At 44.9% G+C, this 22,073-nt stretch overlaps 1 protein-coding gene across 1 annotated transcript in view; it reads right to left on the bottom strand.

Moving 5' to 3' along the window:
- Positions 1-12,536: 12,536 nt before the first annotated feature.
- Positions 12,537-22,073, bottom strand: part of SFRP1 (secreted frizzled related protein 1) — a 43,572-nt gene continuing 34,035 nt past the window's right edge. The window contains exon 3 of the mRNA XM_027071150.2: positions 12,537-16,090. Coding sequence (XP_026926951.1) covers positions 15,768-16,090 — 323 coding nt within the window. The 3' untranslated portion in view covers positions 12,537-15,767. The remainder of the gene's footprint in view (positions 16,091-22,073) is intronic.

The raw sequence follows: 22,073 nt of genomic DNA, 5'->3' as shown, positions 1-22,073 counted from the left end.
CAGACAACAGGCCTCAGAAAAGAGCGTGAGGTGGGAACATGTGTTACCAAGGAAAAATGGAACGTTTTTTAAGAAGAATGGCAGGGAGATGCTAAGGTGGGTGCTACTCAAACTATGTCATGAAAGACTAGCTGTTTCTTCTTTCTAGGCTGTCATGGAACTACATTGATCCTGACAAATGATCAGGAAAAATTGAATAAAAACAAAGCATGCAAGATACAAGCTCAAAATTTGCATTGGATTCGACAGACACAAAGCTACTCCAATCGATTGCAGTTTCTGCACTCATTTCATTGCGTGTAAGTGGCAGCCAGGCCACGGATGGTGCTGCGTGGCACCAGCTGGGCTCAGTTAAATGGGAGCCATTGTGCTTCTATGTGGGTCAGTCCTTAAAACTTGCAGGATTTTGATAGACCCAGGCCAAGAGACCTTCAGTCTCTCCCTGCTGGTCTCTCAGGCTCCCTGGGCCAACTTCTGATGGGGTGAAACTCCAAGCATCAACCTTCTGGGTCCTCCAGCATCAGCTCCATGCCTTAATTCTCTCTCTCAAACATCATGCTACTCCCTCGGCCTGACATACCCTCTTCCTGACTTGGCATGTCCAGCTCTCACTACTCTGTGGGGCCCAGCTTCAGGGCCACCTGCCCCAGTTTTCAGATCCTCCTGGATAGCATTGCCCTGAGGTTTCTCAAGGGGGCTGAGCCATACTTGTCTCAAGCATAGTTTATGTCCTGCCGGCACTGTGGTGATTTATGTTCCTATGTTACCTTCCCTAAGAGACTGTAAGATACCTGGGGACAGGACTCATTTCTGCTTTACCTTTGCAAACTTCCTAATAGCCAGGACGGTGGCTACCTAATAAAGTTGGGCTTTTGTCAATGGTTGAAAACAAGACAACCTTCTCCCTGACTCCGGATGGAGCTGGCTGGGCACAGATAAATAGCCGTTTGTCTGCTCTTCCTACCTCGAGTGCCAGGAAGTTCCAGGCCCTGATGGACCCCAGCCAGAGAACTCCCAACAGCACTGAGGAAAATGGCTGGTTGCTAAGTGGACCCTTTTGAAGGGCTCCGTGCCTCTCTAAGCTCTTCAGAAAATGAGGACACCAGCTGTCCCCTGTCTCAGTCAAGCAGGCGCTTCTTTTCATCTCTCCTAGGCCTCTTATTGCCCAGCGGGGTGTCAGAGCCCAATGGCAGTTGTCCCAAGATGGGGAAGCAGACTTGACAGATGGAAGATAGGTTAGCGTTGTGTGAAGGGAAACCACTTTTGTTTAGACTCCCGTGTGCACAACAGGCACAAAGCTTGATTACAGGGTGATGGGCTGTGGAAGGAATGTGCCGCCCAGCTGGAAAACAATCATGGGCTGTTTTTGTTCCTGCATCCAAGGGTGCACCGGGACGGATGGCAGCATGCAAGCTCAACGTGCCACATTTCATACCTGCAGGAACCAAACCCACGTCCCTCCAGCCCCTTGGGGAGGCTGTGGTGCCTGCAATTCCCCCACATTGGCCCTGCCATAAATCAGGCGTGGCTACCCCCAAGTCACAGGCAGTCTGGACAAGGCAACTGAGAGATGTGAGGAGCAGGGACAGCCTCCAGACTGACTTAGTCTGAGCGAAGGAGGCTGCCCAAACTTCTATGGCAGGGACAGGTTCCCTGCCAGGGTCCCTGAGCTAGGCCCTGCTGTGCCACCCCTCCAACAAGAGTGTCTGTGTGGAGAATCATTATCTGGCTGTGAAAGAGAGCTGAGGAAGAGAGAAAGAAGGGGGTAGCTAGGAAAGCAGGTAGGGAGGTTGCAGGGGGCTAGGGCTGGGAGGAACCAGAGGGGAAGATATGAAGAAAGATTTTCTTTAAGAAAAAAATGGAAAAGAGAAAAGACAGAAAAGGAGAGCAGGGGAAAAAAGGAAAATAAGAAAATCTTAAAAGCTAGGGAGAAGAGATGGTAAATAAACATTAGTGGTACAGTTTGGGGGAGCCTAGTAGACTGGTATAAATGTTTCTTGAATGCATTTCCCCTCCAAGGTGGAGTCCTTGATCCCGCCAGCAAGGAGCAGGGCTCCCCAGGGAAAGCTGTGAGTCTCTCCATGAAGCCCGGAGAAGTCCCTTCCTCTTGCTCCTTGGCAGCCCAAGTCCTGGGAGGCCCTTCAAGGTGAGTTTAGGGCTCCACCCCAGCGCAGCACAGAGACCAGAAAACCGTTTCATTTCACGGAAGATGTCTGCTGAGGTGGCTGGAAAAGCCCGTGCGTGTATGTGTGTGTGCGCATGTGGGTGTACGTGCGTGTGCATGTGCATATGTGTGTATATGTGTACGTATGTGTGTGTGCATATATGGGTGTATGGGTATTGCGTGTATGTGTTCATGTGCCTGTATGTGTGTGTGCGTGTGCGTGTCTGCATGTGTGTGCGCGTGTGAATGTGTGTGTGTGTTGAGGGACTAATGCGGAACTCTCCTGCCAGGGTTGGAAAATTTTGCCGCTGCAAGAGTTCTGATCACTTTTGATTTGGGTGTAGCTGTTTTCCTCTTGTAATCCCCAGTGTGGTGAGCAGAGGAGGTGGAAAAAACACTCCGCGAAGTTTTTTTTCCATTAGGAGGCCACTAAACCGCGTAAGTAATTCCAAAATAAGGGTCTGCTGCATATATAGCTGCCAATTTATATATCCCTGGACTTTGGAGAGTTTCTTTTGTCCCAGAATGCCCAAGAGAAAAGGGACAATATTTTTTTTAATTATTTTTGTGATAAATACACATCACAGAGTTTGCCATACTTACCAATTTCTTAAGTGTACAGTTCAACTGTGTTAAGTATATTCACATTGTTGTGCAACCAGTCTACAGAACTTCTTTCATTTTACAAGCTTGAAACTCTGTACCTATTAATCAAGACCCCAGTCCTGCCCCCCCACCCCAGCCCTTGGCAACCACCAGTCTACTTTCCGTCCCTACAAAGCTGACTGCTCTGGGCACCTCATAGAAGTGGAATCTTCCAGTATTTGTCTTCGTGTGACTGACTTATTTGACTTCGCATAACATCTTCCAGGTTCATTCATGATGCAGCGTGTGTTAGAATTTCTTTCCTTTTTAAGACAGAATAATATTCCACTGTGTGTATATTACAACATTTTATTTATCCACTTATCACATTTCAGCCATTACGAATAATGTTGCTATGAACACAAGTGTACAAACATCTCTTCAAGACCCTGACTTCAGTGCTTTTCAGTATATACCCAGATGTGGAATTTCTTGATCATATTGGTAACGCTGTATTTTTTTAAGTTTATTTATTTTAAAAGAGAGAGAGAGAATGAGTGTGCAAGGGGCAGAGAGAGAGGGGGGGACAGAAGATCTGAAGTGTGTTCTGTGCTGTCAGCACAGAGCCCAATGCAGGGCTCGAACTCACAAACTGTGAGATCATGACCTGAGCTGAAGTTGGACACTTAACCGATTGAGCCACCCAGGTACCCCAGTAACTCTCTTTCTAATTTTTGAGGAATTACCATATTATTTCCCATAGTGGCCATACTATTTTACATCCCCATGAACAGTGCACAAGGGTTCCAATTTCTCCACATCCTTGCCAACACTTGTTGTTTTATGGGATTTAAAAAAAATTATTTTAGAGAAGGAGAGAGTGTGAATGGGGGAGATAGGCGAGGGGGGCAGAGAGAGAGAGAGAGAGAGAGAGAGAAAGACAGAATCCCAAACAGGCTCCACACTCAGCATAGAGCTCGATGCAGGGCTCTATCCCACAACCCAGGGATCATGACCTGAGCTGAAATCAAGAGTCGGATGCTCAACTGACGAGCCACCCAGGTGCCCCTCTTGAGTTTTTTTGATAGAAGTCATCCTAATGTGTGTGAGATGGTATCTCTTTGTGATTTTGATTTGCATTTTCCTGATGATTAGTGATATTGAGCATCTTATCATGAGCTTATTGGCCATTTGTATGTCTTCTTTGGAGAAATGTCTATTCAGGTCCTTTGTCCAGTTTTTATTCAGGTTGGGGTTTTTTTGTCTGTCTGTTTTTGACTTGTAGGGATTCTTTATATATTCTGGATATTATATTATCACATATATGACTTACAAATTCTTCCATTCCATGGGTTGCCTTTGCCTTTTTACAGTTGACTGTGTCCTTTGATGCACATAATTTTTAAATTTGGAAGTCATCCAATTTAATCTCTTTTTTTTCTTTTCTTGCCTAGAAGGAACCGTATTTTAAGCCAACTTCAATATTACAGCTCTTCTCAAGATGCTGTTAAGTAAAAGAACAAGATAGAACCCCGTCCCAGTGAATGCAAGTGTATGAGCCCCAGTAGCTCAGGCCAGCCCCAAGGGAGCAGGCATGGACCAGGTTAGGAGCTAACTTTTCCTTTCTGTTTCTTTTCGTGTCAGAGTTTGTAAATGAGCCTATCAGAAATTCTTTCTTTGGGGCGCCTGAGTGGCTCAGTCAGTCAAGCATTGACTTCAGCTCAGGTCATGAACTCACAGCTCATGAATTCGAGCTTCATATCGGGTGAGCTCGAGCCTTGCTCTGGGCTCTGCACTCTTCCTCCCTCTCTCTCTGCACCTCGTGGGATTTTCTGTCTCTGCCCATCACTCACTCGCGTTCTCTCTCAAATATAAATAAATAAATAAATAAATAAATAAATAAATAAATAAATTTTTTTTTAAAAAAAGAAAGTCTTACTTTGCACACCTATGCTAATTTTAGGGTTTTGTTTTTGGCTTGTGTTGTTTTTTTGCTGCTGGTTGGGTCCTACAGCAAGGAATCTTGAACTGTCCACAAAAGATCCAAAATGAACCCCTTATTGAGGAGAAAAGGTCCCAGGTTTTCTGGCCAGCTCAGATCTTCACTATTTGCAGCAGAAGGGAGTAATCCTAAAAAGTCAATAAATGGTCCCAAAGGAAGTTAGCCAACTGCAGACATTTAACTGTTCAGAAAGATAAGGAGTGGAAAGCATCTTATAAGAGGGTGCTCAGCACTCAGGGTCCTGCCTCTATGCTTTATGAGCCCTAATTCAGATCCAGTGTCAGTTCTTGGGTCCTCTGCCAAAGAAATACTGGAAAACCAGCTTTTCCCTAATTTCATTGATTATGTCAGCAACTGATGGACACCATCTGTGAACCCAGACCAACCTTCACACATTCAAATCTGCTGGCATGAGTTCACCATTCTTCTCTCATAATGGGGGCGGGTGGAGCCAGTTTATTGAAGACACTTTCAATCCAATAGTGCCAACAGGGGACAAGAAAAGGCTTCGTGTGCAGAGACAGCAAAGCTGTTGGAATGCTGCCAAGCTCTTCACCCCTTTAGCATAAAGTTCCTTTCTCCTGGAATGCCCAGCATAGGCCACAATCTGCAACGCTGCGATAATCCAGTTGTGTGCATCCATCCCTCTTCCTTCTTAACCATCCAGTCCAAATGACTTGAGTGCAAGCCTCAACACAGTGCTGAGGGCAAGGGCAGTGATGAAGGGCAGCACAGAACTGAATTACACATGTATAATACTAGTATAATGCATTGTAATATATAACATGGATTCTAGTAGACTTCAGTATTAATATTAGACTTCATGGTGCCTACAGACAGGTCGAAGTGATTAAAAGATATCCCTGAGGGGTGCCTGGGTGGCTCAGTCGGTTAAGCACCCAACTCTGGATTTCGGCCCAGGTCATGATCTCATGGTTTGTGAGTTTGAGCCATGCATCCGGCTCTGCACTGATGGTGCGAAGCCTGCTTATGATTCTCTCTCTCTCTCTCTCTCTCTCTCTCTCTCTCCCTCTCTCTCTGCCCTTTCAGTGCTGTCTCTCTCTCTCTCTCTCTCTCTCTCAAAATAAATAAATAAATTTAAAAAAAACATACTTCATAAAAAAAAAGAAAAAAGATGTCCCCAAAACCAGAGTTATCAGCATGAAATGGACTTGGTATCACACAGTTGAACATTCCACAGGACAGCAAGTACGGTGAGTATCACAGAGGAGGGGTTTGTGAGGAAAGGAAATCCCAGTGGCCTCATATTGAAGCCACACACCCCACAGACACCTACAGAAAAGCAAGCACACATATCCCAAAACCATCACCCATGAGCTCTGACCCTAACAGACACCCACACCCACACACAGATGCCCATCCGTATATATCCACACCTCGAAAAGAGATGTGCTTTTCACACACAAGTTCAAGGGTAAATTATTTTTCAGTTCCTCATGAAAGAACTGGGAAATGGACAAATGCCCAGGGCTCCTTAGCGAGGTTTGGTGACCCAAGACAGCACTCACGATTGAACTTATATGTCATCACCCCTTGGCTCCATTCCAAACAGGTTTCGTGTGCACCCCAAAAGAAAATGCACCGTAAGTTCCTGGAAGCATCGGGTTTTTTTAAAGAGTGAATTAGTGTTCGTGGGAGGGGGTTGCTGAAACTTCAGATGAAGAGAAATGGCAAGCATGGACTGTTTATTCCAGAATTCCAAATGTTCTCCATGGACATGCATTTATTTTTGTAAACAGATAATGGTCTTTTAATGTAGTCTGGCTCATTTTCAGCACAGGTCAAGTTCAAATGCTTTGTGCTGCCTGGACAGTAACTGGGCCTTGAGGAGATCCAGGTGGTTCTGACCAGATGAGAAGCACGTGACTTGTCCAGTAGAGGACCCACTCAGTTCCAGAGGTCTGTGTTGCTGGACTCCCAGCCACGTTTCATCCTGAGTGGAAGGTTGCATCCTGGTTCAAAGACGTAACCTTTGATTTCTTCCTCCCACCTACCATATTCACAAAAAGTCCTAAGGGGCGAGGGGGAAGCTGGCTTGGACTAGAAGCCCTAGAAGTTTGTTTGAACATCACAGCCCCTTTGTAAATCAACATTTGAATGAGTTAAGTACATGTGAGTGAGTCTGAAACACAAGGGTCACATTCCCTCTAAAATACTTGGGGTGCAAAATGCACTCCAAATTTAGCCTAATCCCAAATTAGGAGGCAGACCTTGTCAAGTCTCCCTTGCCCTGAAGTTTGGCCCAGCAACCAGGAACCCCAGCTGGAAAGGACAGAGCTGGAGTTCCCGGGCCTGAATTCCTGTGGTTGGCTTGTGACAGCCGCCTGACGGCCTTCCCCGGGAGGGGGGGATCCTGCACCCGGACTCCATAATCTGTACCAACAATACCAAAGGCACTGTGATGGGTCTTCCCCAGCAGGCAGAATGTGAGGCAAGCGATAATAAGAACAATGAAAGGGTCTGACATGGAAATTTCAGTAGGAAACAAGCAATTACATGAGAACAAACATTCCCAACGCCACTCACAATCATCGGAACACATAACAGTGATTATAAAAATGATAGCAACAAATTCAGACCCGGAGCAGTTTGTGCTTTAGAAAAGAGAGTCCTCCTGGGGCGGAGCTGTGACCTTCCCTGGCACATGTGGACAGTGTGTGTGTGTGTGTGTGTGTATGTGTGTGTGTGTGTGTGTGTGTGTGTGTGTGTGTGTGTGTATGCTTTTTAGAACACATGAATTTCATTAGACTTGATTTAAAGCTGGATCTCTTTCCCCTGCAGTTGAAACCACTTCTCTTGAGCAAACACATTTCCATCCACCAGGCAGGGAGGAAATTGTGAGTCAGAAAAGAGGCCAGGATTTTCTCTGGACCTGCTCTATGTTCAGTCTGAGGATTGCTGGAAAATGTTCAGACTTGGAGAAAAGAACGTTCCCCCACTGTAGAGCTGTGCTCTCCAATCCAGGACTAGAGGTAGGATCACAGTGAGGAGGGTCTAGGATAGAAATATCTTGCTAGGATCCAAACGGATTAGGCCACATCAGCTGTCCTTTTTCAATCACGATTCATGGTGCCAAGGATCCAGTGTCTAAGGTTTTAAGGTATGTTCTTTCCTTCCATTTAATGGAAAGCAATGCAAGTCTATAGGTTCTGGCACATATCTAAACTGTCCTGGCTTAGCCTCCATTGTGGGATGCCTCTATCACCCATATCTGGCCTCCATATCATAAACAGTCATTGGTCCTGGCATTACAAAGATGAGGCATCCAAACATAAGGAGGCAGCTTGAGAGAATTACCAGAATATGCTAATGGTTTACTCGTGGTGGCAGTTGGCAAGTTGGGGGCAGACCTAGGAAGGCTTCATGCTGACATTAATTGCAGTTTATGGCTGGTGCTTATTTTTCTTTCTAGCCAACTACAAGCTGCCTCCTCGTCCCCTCCCACCCCTGGGTGGGGGGGGGGGGCCTTGGGGCCTCCTCCAGGCCTGGCCCAGGTCAGGCCCTGATTTACCGTGCTGGAAGGCTATACCACAGAAGTCACCAAGTCACCTGCCAAGCATAGCAGCCAAATTTCGATTCCCGGTATCCTCGGCTGCCAGCCTTGGGAGGGAGCGCTGACCCCAGAGGAATCCAGTTAATTCTGTGCAACCCACCCTGGCTGTTGTGGGCCACGTTGTGAAATAGGCACTTGGGTTTTGGCATGTGTCGCCTTTATTCCTTCAGATTATAGGCTTAATCTTCTAGGCAAAGAGGCACAACTACTCAGATCTGCATAAACTCTCCAGAGAACTAGATAGCAAAACTGGAAACTAAGGTCCTTACCCCAGCCCCCACCCCCTACTCACTCATTCCTGGTACAAATAGTGACAGTGGATGCTGGTGTGAGTTATCAAAATGTGCAAGAAATGAGTTTATGTACAAAGCACTTCAACAGGGGCTTTTCTTTGTACTTCCCCTTTTTGAAAGGAAATCTAAGTTCTAGGTTTTGATTGCTTTATTTATCTTTAAGCCCTGACATCTAAGGAATCTCAAAGACACTCTGGCCAGGGATCCCACCTGGCTAGCTAATGAACAGGCTTCCTGGGCGTACATGGTTCTAGGGCCCAGGACTCAGGTACTCTGGGGAAGGGGTTGATGTAAAACTGGGTCTCTTTCCCTGTAGTTGAAATTTTGCTAGGATCCAAACTGACTGGGACCCACCCATAATCCTTTTTTTTTTTTCATCAAGATTCACAACACCATCAATTCAGTTTTCTAAGTAAGAATTTTTCCTTGGAGCTCACACTGCCCATGGCAGAGCTTAGCTGAAATCCTGAGGACGGGACCATGAGAATTCCAAAGCCTTCACCCCAGCCCCCATCCACCACTTCTGGCACTCAGGTGATGGGAAGGTCATCCTAATTAAAACCACGTGGTTGGGTTTCAGCTGTGGAAAATTGCTGGATCCTTTCTCCTTCCTCCCACCTCCTCTTTCTCTCCTTAAACACACACATGCAACTTTCCCTCCCTTTATTTAAGCAAACAATTCTCTCCATGATTAAATACAGCTCCTTCTTATCTAAATAGTCCACAGATGTATAAAGACACAGGAGCTTTCTGCTCCTATTTGAAGCTCGTTCTGGTACCCATCTTCTCCAAACCTACAAAAAAGGCCCTCGCTGACAGAAATTCCTAACGCCTGTTCCTCAGTAAATCAGCCCTGCTCGGCAGGCTGTCCTCAATTTATCAAAGAGGTGGGATTTCCCTTCCAAATACTTCAGTTTTCCCCTCTTCTTGGCCTCTCCCATAACCTGAGCTTGAAACTGCCCAGATGTGAACAAATGGAACATGAAAAGTCCCAATTCTGTTGTCAGATTCTGGTATGACTTCAGCTGTCGAGGTAAATACCGCCAGTTGGTCAACTTCAACGACCTCTGGTGGTCCAGGCCTGGGAACTAAGGGGATTCCCCGGAGGGCAGAGGCTTGGAGTGTTAATAGATTGCTAAGGAAAAAAAAGAAGGGATCTGTGAGTTTCCAGAGTAAGTGGAGTCTGCGCAAGAAGAATCAACTGTCAAGATCTGGGACAAAAGTGAAATCCAGGGAGTGGGTTGGGAGGGTTAGCCCACAGCTTTGGGTTTCTACCTGGAGCTCTCCCACAGTGTGATTTTCTTTCCAACCTGAAGCAGGGCTGTACACAGGGATCCCAGACATGGCATTATTGCGGCAGGAAGCAAAGATCCTGCTGAGCCCTGCAGCCCTTCTCACCTACCCCTTCCAGCCTCAACCTCAAAGTGTGTTTGGCAGACCAGAAGTCAGCCTCTCATCAGAAGCACATGGGAAATGCAGGACTCAGGCCCCACCCCCTTGCCCAATCAGAATATGCATTTTCATACAGTCTCCTGGTGGCTCCTGTGCATATTAAAGTCTGAGAAGCACTACTTGGGAAGCCACATGTAGCCAGTTAAAGGAAATAGGCTCATTCCTGCCCTCGTGTCTCTAACCGACCTCTTTTATTAACTAATACCTAATAAGAATAACTCAGAACTTTAGAAAGGGCTGCAGCAATATGGAGTATGTGGGTGGGGATAAGGGGGAATACCAAAATAATATCCCGCCTGTCATCCCCAGGCCAAAAAAAATGTCCAAACAAAATATTTTACAAAGTAAGATCCAGCAGATTGCTGGTATGTGGGAAACCTAGAGCACTAGTTCAAAGTTCCAATTCTAGGGCCCTATGGCAAACTTTTGGAATCTGAAAGTTCCAGGTGTGGATGTCAGAAACTGCTTGTTAGCAGGCTCTCCTGGGTGATCTATGCTAAAAAAATTTTTTTCTCAATGACATTTTGAGGTTTATCTGTCATCGAAGGTGTGTTACCTTAACTTTCTCTTACACAGGGAAAGAAATTAGAAACTTCCTTCTGGTTCTTTTCTCTCTGAAGGGCATGGATAAATATGTGGGGCTTGGAATGGGCTAGATTCATGGGGAAATAATAAAACGAACCTATATTTGCATTTCTTATATAGTTCTAGGGATCCGTGCTAAAATTTAAGACTGGTTCTATTTCCTTTGATTACTATTAGAGGATTGGTACAGATTTCTCTTCCTCAGGAGCAAAAGTGAATTGCTGATACTTCTGGACCCACCGTGGGGAGATGGCCTTAGGAGTAAGAGCAACCTGGGGTGCCTGGGTGACTCAGTCAGTTAAGCGTCTGACTCTTGGTTTTGGCTCAGGTCATGATCTCATGGTTTGTAAGTTTGAGCCCTGCTGTCAGCATGGAGCCTGCTTGGGATTCTCTCTCTCTCTCTCTCTCTCTCTCTCCTTCTCTGTCTGCCACTCCCCTGTTTGTGCTCTCTCTCAATAAATAAATAAATAAATAAATAAACAAATAAATAAATAAATAACTTAAGAAGTAAGAGCAACCTAACTTGGATAACATTGTGACCCTTCATCTCTTTCTGCCCCTGAGTAGGAGAGCACCTGTACAATTCCCTGAAGAGATGTGGATGTTACAGAGTTGAGGTCAAGGCTGCCAATCTTGGTGCTAGCAGCATGTCTTAGGCACAAGGCTCAAGTAGTCCTGACCCTTGGGTACCCCACACTCCAGGGTGACTCCAGCAGCACAAGCCAAGATGCCTTTGTACATACTTCAGCATCTTTTTGCTGATATGTTAAAAAAAATTCAAAACAGCAGTGGGAAATCATGGGTCACAGTGATGGGGCTTCAGCGGGGTCACAAAGACATGCTACCCAACCTAAAAGAGATTTTCCTTTTCATTAACCACAGGGAATACAAAGGAAAAATGCCAATATTGGCCTTGACCTGGCTAGCATATCACTAGTTCACCAGTCATGTACATTCGTATGGGAAGATCTTTAGATACTAGAGCACAACTTTAATGGAATTTTCCTAAGTCCTCCTACCATGCCTGAGAAATGGTGTCTTTGCGCTTAGGTGTGGTTTTGGGTGACCCAGCAGTATTTGCTCACTTCTGGGTAAAATTGCCAGTTGTCTGAGGTTTGGAAGTGCCCTGTTAATCAGGCAATGACATCAAATGAAGTTGTCACCGTAATTGCTTACAGAATTAAAAGTCACCCTGAGGAATCCCTTGGGCAACAGGCATATAACCTAATATGAAACAGCTTGGGCTCAGTAAGTGCCACACTTGGGGTCCAAAGAGAAGCTGGACAGTAACTGAGATGTCGTTCCCACATGTCTAGCCCGTAGGAGCCCTGGGTTCTGGTTCTAGCAACACCATTGACCTGGGATCCCCAAACTCCTTATGAAACCCCAGCCATCTTCCCCTATCACCTTCTCCATCTGTATATTAAACAGTTGGACATGGTTCCCTCTAAGATCTTGTGTGGGTCTAAGACCCCAGATCCCAGAGAGTTTTCAAATTTTAGTTGGTAATTTTAACCAGAATTAGCTGAAGGGAAAAGGCATCTGAAACCAAAAACATGGAAAAGAACAGCAGCATTGAAAACACAGTCTTTGTAGAACAAGTATTTAACCTTTTCTCTGGTCTGAAACACACACAGCTGGGAGAAACACTTCTGGAAGTTATTCACAGGAGCAGGTGATCACTGTGGGATGGGGGTGAAGGTATCAGGCAGTGCCGCCCAGGTGCTCCTCCAGCCTACCCAGGCCCAGTTATCATTTGCAAGTTGTAAAACCAGGACAAGAAAACATCACTGAAGAAACTCAAGCAGGGGGATGTATGTGCAGTGGAAGAGAGTGAGTGGTCTATCACTGGGGACGGTGGGGGGAAAGACACAACTCACATTATCATTGATTAATTGAGTGATTTTAGTCAAGTGAATATTGATACATGGCAGGAAAAGCATGAAAGTAAAATGAACACATACGGGAATTACTATTAACATAAGTGATAACATCAAAACATCTGGTAAAATGCAGTTAAAACAACAACACAAATGAAATGGAATGTAAAACATTTTCACAGTATTCAAAGCTTTTGTAAAAGATTTAGACTCTATGTGAGGGGACTAGGGGAAACGGGAATTTCACCTGTGCCCTATGTATCCGCTGGTGACAGATCGGAATGGCCACTACATTATTCTGTGGGAGTTACCCAAAGGTGCACTTCAGAGACAGCTGTGGAGTTGCAACAGAGCAACGATTTAATTGGAGTCTGATGAGAAATATACATTCTAGCTCTGAGCATGGGGGTCTGCAATCAACACATCCAAGTGAAAACTGGAGCTCTGACAGGATTCTGCCTCCAAAAGCCCTTGGTGCTAATGCACCAGGACCAGGAGCCAAGTGTCACATGGGATATTCTAAAGGTGAAGTGTTCTTGGGGTTCTCACTTTCTATCTTCTGAGAGAACTAGTTATCTTTGAAGACTAAACTGAGCTCTGCCATGACTTCACAGGATCCTACCCAGCAGGATTACTTCTCACCTTTACAAATATGACCTTTGAACTAGCAATAGTTATAAATCACATACAGACCTCCTCTTTTAGAAACCGATGACCAAGCCAATAGTCTATACACTGGTTCTGTTCTACCAATGGTTTGTTGTTTCTCAACAAAGGTTTGTGATAAGAAGGCAGTTTTGAGCCCACAGCCTCCTTTTGCATCCTCAAATTGCTGGTGTGTTGTAGACAAAGAGTGTGTATCTCAAATCCACAGTCAAATTCAAAAGTCCTGGGACCATATGGTTGGGGTAAAACGTGCAGCTGCAGTTCACATTTCCAATTTATTTTGAACTCATTCTGAAAATGTCACTTCCTGTCTGAGGATTCCCATGTAGACAGCTGCGCAGCACGGCCGCCTAATCTTCCGTACTCTTTCTGCTGTAACAGCTAATACCCCACACAAAACTCTTCCCAAGGCCCAGCTTTGGGCAGAAGCCTGTTGCATGATGCTCTGTCAAAATGAGCAGATACATATAAGCAATGAACTCATGAGTTAATCAACCAAAACTAAAGCCCAGATCCATGCACTCATGAAATTGTTCTGAATTTCAGTTAACAATAGTAAAGTAGAATATTTCTAATTAACTAATGTATATACACATTTAAAAGAAAATCATCCAAAATTACAGGCAAATCACTTAAGATCCCCAACACTTTATGATTAAAGGTCAGAGAGAATCAAAAAACAAAAGTGTTAAAATAATAAGATCACTAATGGTGAGAGGTTAATTATATCAGGATCACCCTCAGGTAGGTAATGAGTTGGTATGCTAATTTTCAGACTGGAGTCTTCAGAAGTTAACAGAATCTTCCACTGTTTCTGTGTCAGTCCAGGGCCATGGGAGTGACACTTCCCAGCCTCACTGCAGCTTCTGGATTGGGTATAAACATTCATCCGGAGGGACAACCACTAGTTCACCATCTTCAGGTGTTACAGAGAATTAAGAATCAGGCTTGAGGAACAAATTCACATTAATTGCTTAGAATGGCTTCCTTACACTGAACAGGAGGAGTAAAGTTGCTTCTGTGAATGAGCTTATGTACATCACTTATTAAACACAAGGGTTTTAAGAAACATCTTCGGGCACTCAGGGAAACCTGTAGAGATGTGTGTTGTCTTTGAAACTCTCTCCTTAGATGGAGACATTTTTGACTTAACTCTCCCTCTGCAGAAATTTTTAAAAAAAAAATTTTTTTAAGTACAAGGAGGACAGGCAATCTGGCTGTTCTGAATTTCTTTGATCTATAGGCAATCAAGTTTAAGGGAATCCACTTCTTCACAGGAAATAAAGGCATGGGAAGCACTGTGAGTTCTGACCGGCACTGTGTTGGGGCCAGGACAACCCAGAACTCCTCAGGAAAGAGGACCACAAGGTTTGCTCTCAGGCAAATCCACTTCCCACCCCAAATGCCCCGTGAGAGAGCAGCTCTGCTAGAAAGTAGCCTCAAATGCATCGAAAGACCCTCAGCCCAGTACGTCTTTCAAATGTTAATGTTGACTTTTTTTTAAACATTGAAAAGTAAACACAGTTTTTGTTGTTGTTCTCTAAAAAAAAAAACAACAAAACAGAAATAAAAACAGAAACAAAAGTGAAATGAGCAAACGGATGAAATCAGAACACTAAGCTCTTCAACCAATTACAATTCACACTGACTCGCAATTTGCTGGGCTGTTCCTAATATTTTTTTCTTTGTTTTCTCTTTATGTTCTTTGAAAACCACTAACCATTGCCTTCTCAGTCTGAAAATCATCGTCCCTCTCATGCCATGGGTTTGGTGCCCACGGTGTTTCCTTTTCCTCACACAAAGGCAGGCACATGCTGCCCTCCACATGTCTGGAGGCTAGATCACGCACCAAGGCTGATGTTCACTGCCACTTCCATGGCACCTGAGACTAGCTGATTCAGATCAAAAGACAATCACGTGGAGAGGCAGAGCAGAGATGACCTCCCTGTGTTTTTACCATTACATACTGTCCTGGTGCTTTTCTTCCCTGCACTTAATTTTCTGGCATTTATCTTCAGTTGTAAGTGTGGTGTGTGTTTGTTTCTGCATAAGGTGGACAGAGACAGAAGTTTCTGGAACTGAAAGCAGCACATCAAAGGCATGGATTAGCTAATAGATCCACAAGCAATTTGTGACCACACAAAGAAAGTTGCAGAACTTAGTTTTTTTGCTGCTGTCTCTCACTTTTTTCCCAATGCTTTTTGGTTGGGGGGTTTGTTTTTTACTGGCAAAATTTTCTTTTTTAGTGGCTGTCTCTGGTTGAAATGGTTTGCACCTACTTTTCCTCAGCGATGTGCTGTTCCACACTGTAGATCCTAAAAGACTTCCTAATCTAAATGGTTTTCCTTACCTGGGTATGCGGCTTTAAATACTGGCGGTACTGGGGTCTAGAGCGTGGCTATGGAGGGGAAGGAGTGGGAAAGCTGCCAGAGCAAAGCCAGCTGGATTACAATGTCCTCTACCAACCGAAGGGGCAGTGAGCACAGACCTCCAGGCACTAGGGTTGTATGCTCAGCCCCACCCCTCACCCCAACCCACAGCTCCCTCCCCACCCACCCAGGGAGAATCACTTAAAGACTGATTGAAAAGTGGGGCATTCATGATTTTTCATTTTCTTCATGAAGTTTTTGAATTCCTTGTTTTTCTTGTCCCACTTGTGGATTGCCGTCAGCAAGTACTGGCTCTTCACCTTCCGGCCCATGATGAGAAAATGGTGGCTCAGGTTGTCCAGCTGGTGGCAGGGGCAGTCAGCCCCATTCTTCAGGTATAGGACAAGCTTCTTCAGTTCCTTCTTCTTGATGGGTCCAAGCTTCAGAGGCTTCTTCTTCTTGGGGACAATCTTTTTGTCGCCATTTTCTTTTTTCACTTCTTTTATTTTCATCCTCAGCGCTAGAGACGGTGCAGGCAAGGTTGGGGAAGAGGAGAGAAGGAGGGAGAAAAAGCATTTTAGAACCCAGCTTTCCATCTGAAACAATAACCTGAACTTATGGCTCAAGGGGGAGATGAAATGAAAGGCAACTGGCAAGTCAACGAAAGAGGCAGTTTTATAGGTAAGAACCAAGGTCTCAGTTAATTTTCATGTTCTGAGTCTGCCCCCTAGTTTTGTGGTGTCTAATGGTAACTCAGTAGTTGCCCTGGGACACCATGAGATTCTCAAGTAAATTTTCAGAACCAAATGATATTTCTCTTTTTTAAAATTCAGTGACTCAAAATATCCTACAGTGCTTTAAGAGAAGAAGGGAATCATATAATTGAATATAATCCACATAATCTAAAGCTATAGACCTCAAGATTCAAAGAAAAATTTTACCCGGAGGTTGTTTTTTTTTTAAGAGAAAGCCATTGGTTTAGTTTTTTAACATCCACGGGACCTAAAATTCCTCAAAAGTTGGATCCTATAAACAAGACTGACAAAATCTATGTGTGCACATGCGGCAATAGAGAAATTAAACAGCACATCAAATGGTCATGCTTGAGTGCATCAAATCAGCGTCCAACTTCTGCATCGGAGAAATCATAGTCCCTACCACTGTGCCTCTAGGGAGTTCTGACAGCAGGTACTGCTGATGTTCTGTCAACCACAAAGCAACTACTAACGGGTGCCACTAATGCTTCTTTCCACTGGGTAGACCCACACAGAATCAAACTCTGCTTTGAGCTCTTGACAGATAGAGCAAGTCCTGGTGAAGTCTTGACAGATAAATCCACGTGATGATCTCTGAGTCTAATACAGGACAAGGGCTTCCCTTCCTCAGCACCGCTATCTGCAGGAAAGGAAAGAGCCCATCCACCGTGTCCGCCTTATCTTTTCCTTGTCTCTACAGACCCTGAGTTAACATTATTTTAATGTGAATGTATGGACAGGAAATTTAGTGAAGATGATTAAATTTGCGTGGAGGCATTCTGCACTTGATCTTAGCCAAAAGGCCGAGAAGCGATGCGTGGAGGCATTCTCTAAGATGTAAATGCACTAAAAATATGGTGCCACTGTGACACTCAACTCCCCTCTCAGGTTGGCCAGCCCAGATATTTACCAAAGGAGATGAAAGTCATTTTCTAGATGCTAGTCACCAGATAATTTGTGCATCCTCTGAATTCTTCTAACTTCAAAATTAGCAAGCCTCCTCTTTTTCATGACTTGAAACTCCCACCCAGGCTCCATGAGGAAAGGCTTGAATGTGAACAGAATAACAGTAGTTAACAATTATGAGAGCATATGGCATGCCAGGAAGTGTGCTAAGTATTTTCCATGAATTTCCTCAATTAAACCTAACAACTCCATGAGGAAGGTATAATTATTTTCCCCATTTAATAGATGAGAAAAGTGTGGTGTAGGGGGTTAAGTTAACTTGGCCAAAGTTTCTAATCCTCAATTTAAACCCATGTCTTAAATGTGCACTTTTAATCACCATGCAGTCCATGCTGACTCTATGGCAGCAAAATTCTTCATAATGAACCCCATATTTAGAGGACCGGTGAAATGGATCAAGAAAATAGGGGAGAAGAGCTCAGACTCACTTCCTGGTTTCACCCACATTTCAAAACGACTTCGTTTACAAAATGGTAAAAGAGTTTCTCCTGGTTTAAAAAGACTGCTGTAGCAAAGGCTTTATTATTCAGTATTTACTTGATTAAAAAACACACCCTTGGCTAACCCAAGAATAAGAAGGAGAGGGGAAAATCCTAGGAACAAACCTTTAATGAATGTGTCAAAGTCAGTAAATTAAACCCACTCCCACTGCTTTCTTTTCTTTACAAAAGGAGTTCCAGATTTTGCAGTCTACTTAACCTCATATAATACCCTAGGCCTGGTATCCCTTAAGAAACGCCTCACTCCCAAGGGCAGCAGAAGGTTCAGGAACTGGGCACTAAGCAGCAGAAGACTCTTGCTGAGGATTAACCTTGACCTTTCAGGCTGGTCCAGGCTTCCCAGCACACATGGAAGTGAGTTGAGCACAGCTTCCCAGTGAGTTCCTTTCTTTAAGCTCTCCCTGACCCAAAACGGCCACTGCCCAGTGCTTCTGATTATGCTTTATTCCTACCCCCACTGCAGACAGGGTGTATGGGGACCAGCAGGCAGGAGTGTGGCAAACAGAAAGCATAGAAACTACCTGTCCAGGGCTTCACCCCAGACATGCCCACACAGGCCTACACTTGGGTTAGTTTGTTGGCTTACAAACTTTGTGCCTGGTGGTTCACTTGGGAAAAGACTTCAACTGTTCTGGTCTGTGGCTTGCTGCAGGAGGAAGGTTCTCAGTGGAGTTCAAGAAGGAACCAGGAGGAGGAGACTCACTGCCCAGGCCTAGGGAAAGTCAAGTTTCCATCTTGGCCTCCCCTCTGCAAAACAGAGAAAACAGGACTGGGGGAAACCACTCATCAAAGAAAGGAATACTACGGGAGGGGAGGAGAAGGCAGTAAGAACAATTCTGCTCCTTTCACGAGACCCTTTAAATAAGGTGGCCCCAAGGTATTAGGTGAATCCCAAGCTACTTCCCAAAACCTAAGGCTGGCAACCAAGCATTGCTGTAGAAGCGCTGGAATGCATCAACAGCAGATATGAGTGCATGCCCCAGCTGACAGTGTGGGCACCTTCTTTTCTGCAGAGAAGTGAGCCATCATTTTTTGAGTGCCGCACTCCACAGATGAGCACAGGGTAGGCTGCTTATGTGCAGTGCCTTATTTCATGCTCACAGCACTCATGCTAAGAAGGCATCATTATTATTTATCACAATCAAGGAGAAGGACTCAGGTCAAGTAATGACAACACGAAGCCACAGTATGTAAGAGAGATAGAATCAGAATTAAAACCCACACTTAACCCCAAAGACCACACTCTTTCCTACTATACCATGACTGGGTTTAAAATGATATTGCTTCAGTGGAAACTATTTCACTCTTTTGATTGTGTTGCTTTTAATCACAACTCAAATCAAAAATTAATGTTCCTTTGCCATGACCGTGTAAAGGAATTTAGTTTACATAGGTGGGGGGACACCGAGGGGAGAGGGGAAATCAAATGATGGAAATGTGTTATGCATTAGACTCTTTATTTCTTGCCATTTGGCTCAGTTTCTTTTTTGAGGTGGGGAGAGTAAGGAAGGAGGAGGCACATATGGCCAGAAATTACTAACATCTTTCCATCTTTTAAGGGTTTATTTTAGGGATGCAGATTACCAACAATGTTTGGAAAGGCGATTAGCCGGCCAAGGTTGATTTCCCTGTGCCTTGTGGATATACGCACAGCCCCCCACCATACCACATCCAGGGGCTTCTGACACAGGGGTGGGTGCTGGCCCTGGTGCAGCCTGGAACGGATCACCACTTCCTCTTCCCCTACCCAGCCTCCACTACACAGAGGGTGCCTGAGCCCCAGAGATTCTCCCATAGACTGTGTTCACAGTTTCCAATGCAAATGGTGGTGTGGGCAGGGAGGAGAAGCCAAAGAGGCAGCAGCTGGGGCACTAGACAGAGTACTGGGTCCTGGGTTCTAACTGTGTGACCACAAAATCTGGTTTCTGCTCTCTGAATCTCAGTTTTCCATCTGTAAAGCATACGGTGCTGACTGCTGGCCTTGCAGCACTACCATCCAGAGGGCCCATGTGGGTCAATGCTGGGGGTCTAGCCAACCTCATCTCTAGGATTCCCCATGCTGTGCACAGTCTTCTCTTCCTTCATTGTGTGCCCTTCTCACCCTGGGAAAAAATGCTACAACTACCTCCGGCCCTTGATCTCGGCTACCTGTAACACCTGGACCCCAAACTAAAACAAAACAAATAAACAAAACACCTTAGTGTTTTTTAGCAACAACTTCACATCTTCTGAGAGTAGAATATTACTCCTACCTCTCACCTTGCTGGTTGGTCACTGCCAGCAAGAATTCAGAGACCCAGAAACTTGGAAAACCCCAGGTAAGGTTGCCACTAGGGTTCATCTGGGTCTTTCTGATCAATATTAAAATAAATAATCCCTTAAGTTCAGGTAGACATTTAAATTTCATCCCACTTTTAGTTACCTGAAACCCTATTTTTTGCTCCCAAATGATACTTCTTTGGTAGCTTCCCCATGAAGCTTGGCCATATTTCTGAGGCTAAAATGAGAACAGGAAACTTATTACATCCATTGCAAACCAACACTCTCTTCAAAACCACCTCTCCGTCCTGGCCCTCTAATGCTAATGGTGCCACCATTAATCCAATTACCTCAACAGGGTGCTGGGGTGTATGGCAACCCTTGGCTGAGAGCCAGCCATTCATACAACCAATAACGTGGAATTGCTGCTGGAGTGCAAGGAGGATTTGATGCAAAAACTGGAAAAGGGGCTGAGTTAGGAACCAGATCCGTGACTCAGCTGATTACAATGAAGGGAAAAGAGAGAAGGAGGGCCCTCAGCGAGCACCATCATTAGGGAGAGAGGACGTGTTATTGTAAAAGTAATCGGAGGCACAGATGAAAAACCAGGCGGCCAAGTATCTCAGAAGGCACAGGGGGAGGGCATTTCAAATAGAGGACATGCTCCTCCATCCCAAATGCTGCAGTTTAAGCATGAGTGTGAGGTGAGATCACTCAACTTGGTGACTTGGGGTCACTGGTGGCCTATGGAAGGCACAGATCCTGATCCGAAGGGGTGGGCATGAATTCCAAAGAGCTAAAAACCACTGGGAAGTGAAAAGGAAAGGTATGCCATACTGGCAACCACCATGCTTCTGGAATGTTTGTGAAGAGTTACCACTGGCTACTTCTAGCCAAACATATTAGATTGAGCCCACACAATCATTTCCATTCCATTCTGAAGTCAGTTTAAAATTAAAGTAAAAAAAAAGTTATAAACACATGCAAGAAAACAAGAACATATCAGCATGCAGTATAATGGAAAGCAAATGGATGGTGAAACCTGGCTTGACAGGGAGAAGAAAAACTGAAGCTTAGCAGCTTACAGATAGGGGTGCCAGTAACAAACAAGCCAGTCCACACCGTAAGACCCAGAAATGCTCATGAATTGGGGCCACTGGGTATTTCTGACCTCAGAAATACAGTTAAAAAAACTGTATTAAGTATAAAAATTGGTTGTCTGTAGAAGGACACTCAGGTCCGCTAGGCTTGGGCCATAAATCTGGTAACAGCCCCTCACCAACTCCAGCAACATCCAAAAGGTTGATTCCAATAGAATGTGTGAACCAGAAGACTCTGGGCTTAGGCATACCAGACACGAGGGAAGGGCAAGGTGGCGAGGCACTGCACGGAGTCCAAAGGAGTAAGTGAAGTCTGCACAATAAATGGTGAGTCCCTCAGGTCTTAGAACCCTGCATTTATATCCTCCAGAGAGGAGTGAAGGGTTTCTATCTAAAGAAACTAGTAGCCCTAAAGAAAAGACCTACAGCGCTCCTACCAACAAAACTCTCAAACGAGGCCCAACAAATCACAGGTCATACATGCACACACAGAGCTTCCAATGTAATGCTTCACTCTTTGAATGGCCAGCCAAAGGTCAGCAAGCATTTAAGCAAAGCCTCTAAGGGCGAACAACAGAGACCAAAACATACAAACTAAACAAGAAAAAGAGAATTCAGAGACAACAGAGACCACTTAGGGGACACAAACCTTTTACGAAGATAATATTAGATAAGACATTGTATTCATAAAAGCAGAACACAAAATTTTTAGAAGAAACATTCAGAAGGGTGCCTGTGTGGCTCAGTCGGTTGGGCATCTGACTTCGGCTCCAGTCATGATCTCAAAGTTTGTGAGTTCAAGCCTCACGTCGGGCTCTGTGCTGACAGCTCGGTGCCTGGAGCCTGCCTGCTTCTGATTCTGTGTCTCCCTCTCTCCACCCCCCCCTCCCCCCCCCCAAACTCATGCTCTGTCTCTCTCTATC

The sequence above is a fragment of the Acinonyx jubatus genome, chromosome B1 (genome assembly GCF_027475565.1).
Source record: "Acinonyx jubatus isolate Ajub_Pintada_27869175 chromosome B1, VMU_Ajub_asm_v1.0, whole genome shotgun sequence".
Lineage (NCBI taxonomy): Eukaryota > Metazoa > Chordata > Mammalia > Carnivora > Felidae > Acinonyx > Acinonyx jubatus.
This window is presented reverse-complemented; position numbering and strand designations above follow the sequence as displayed.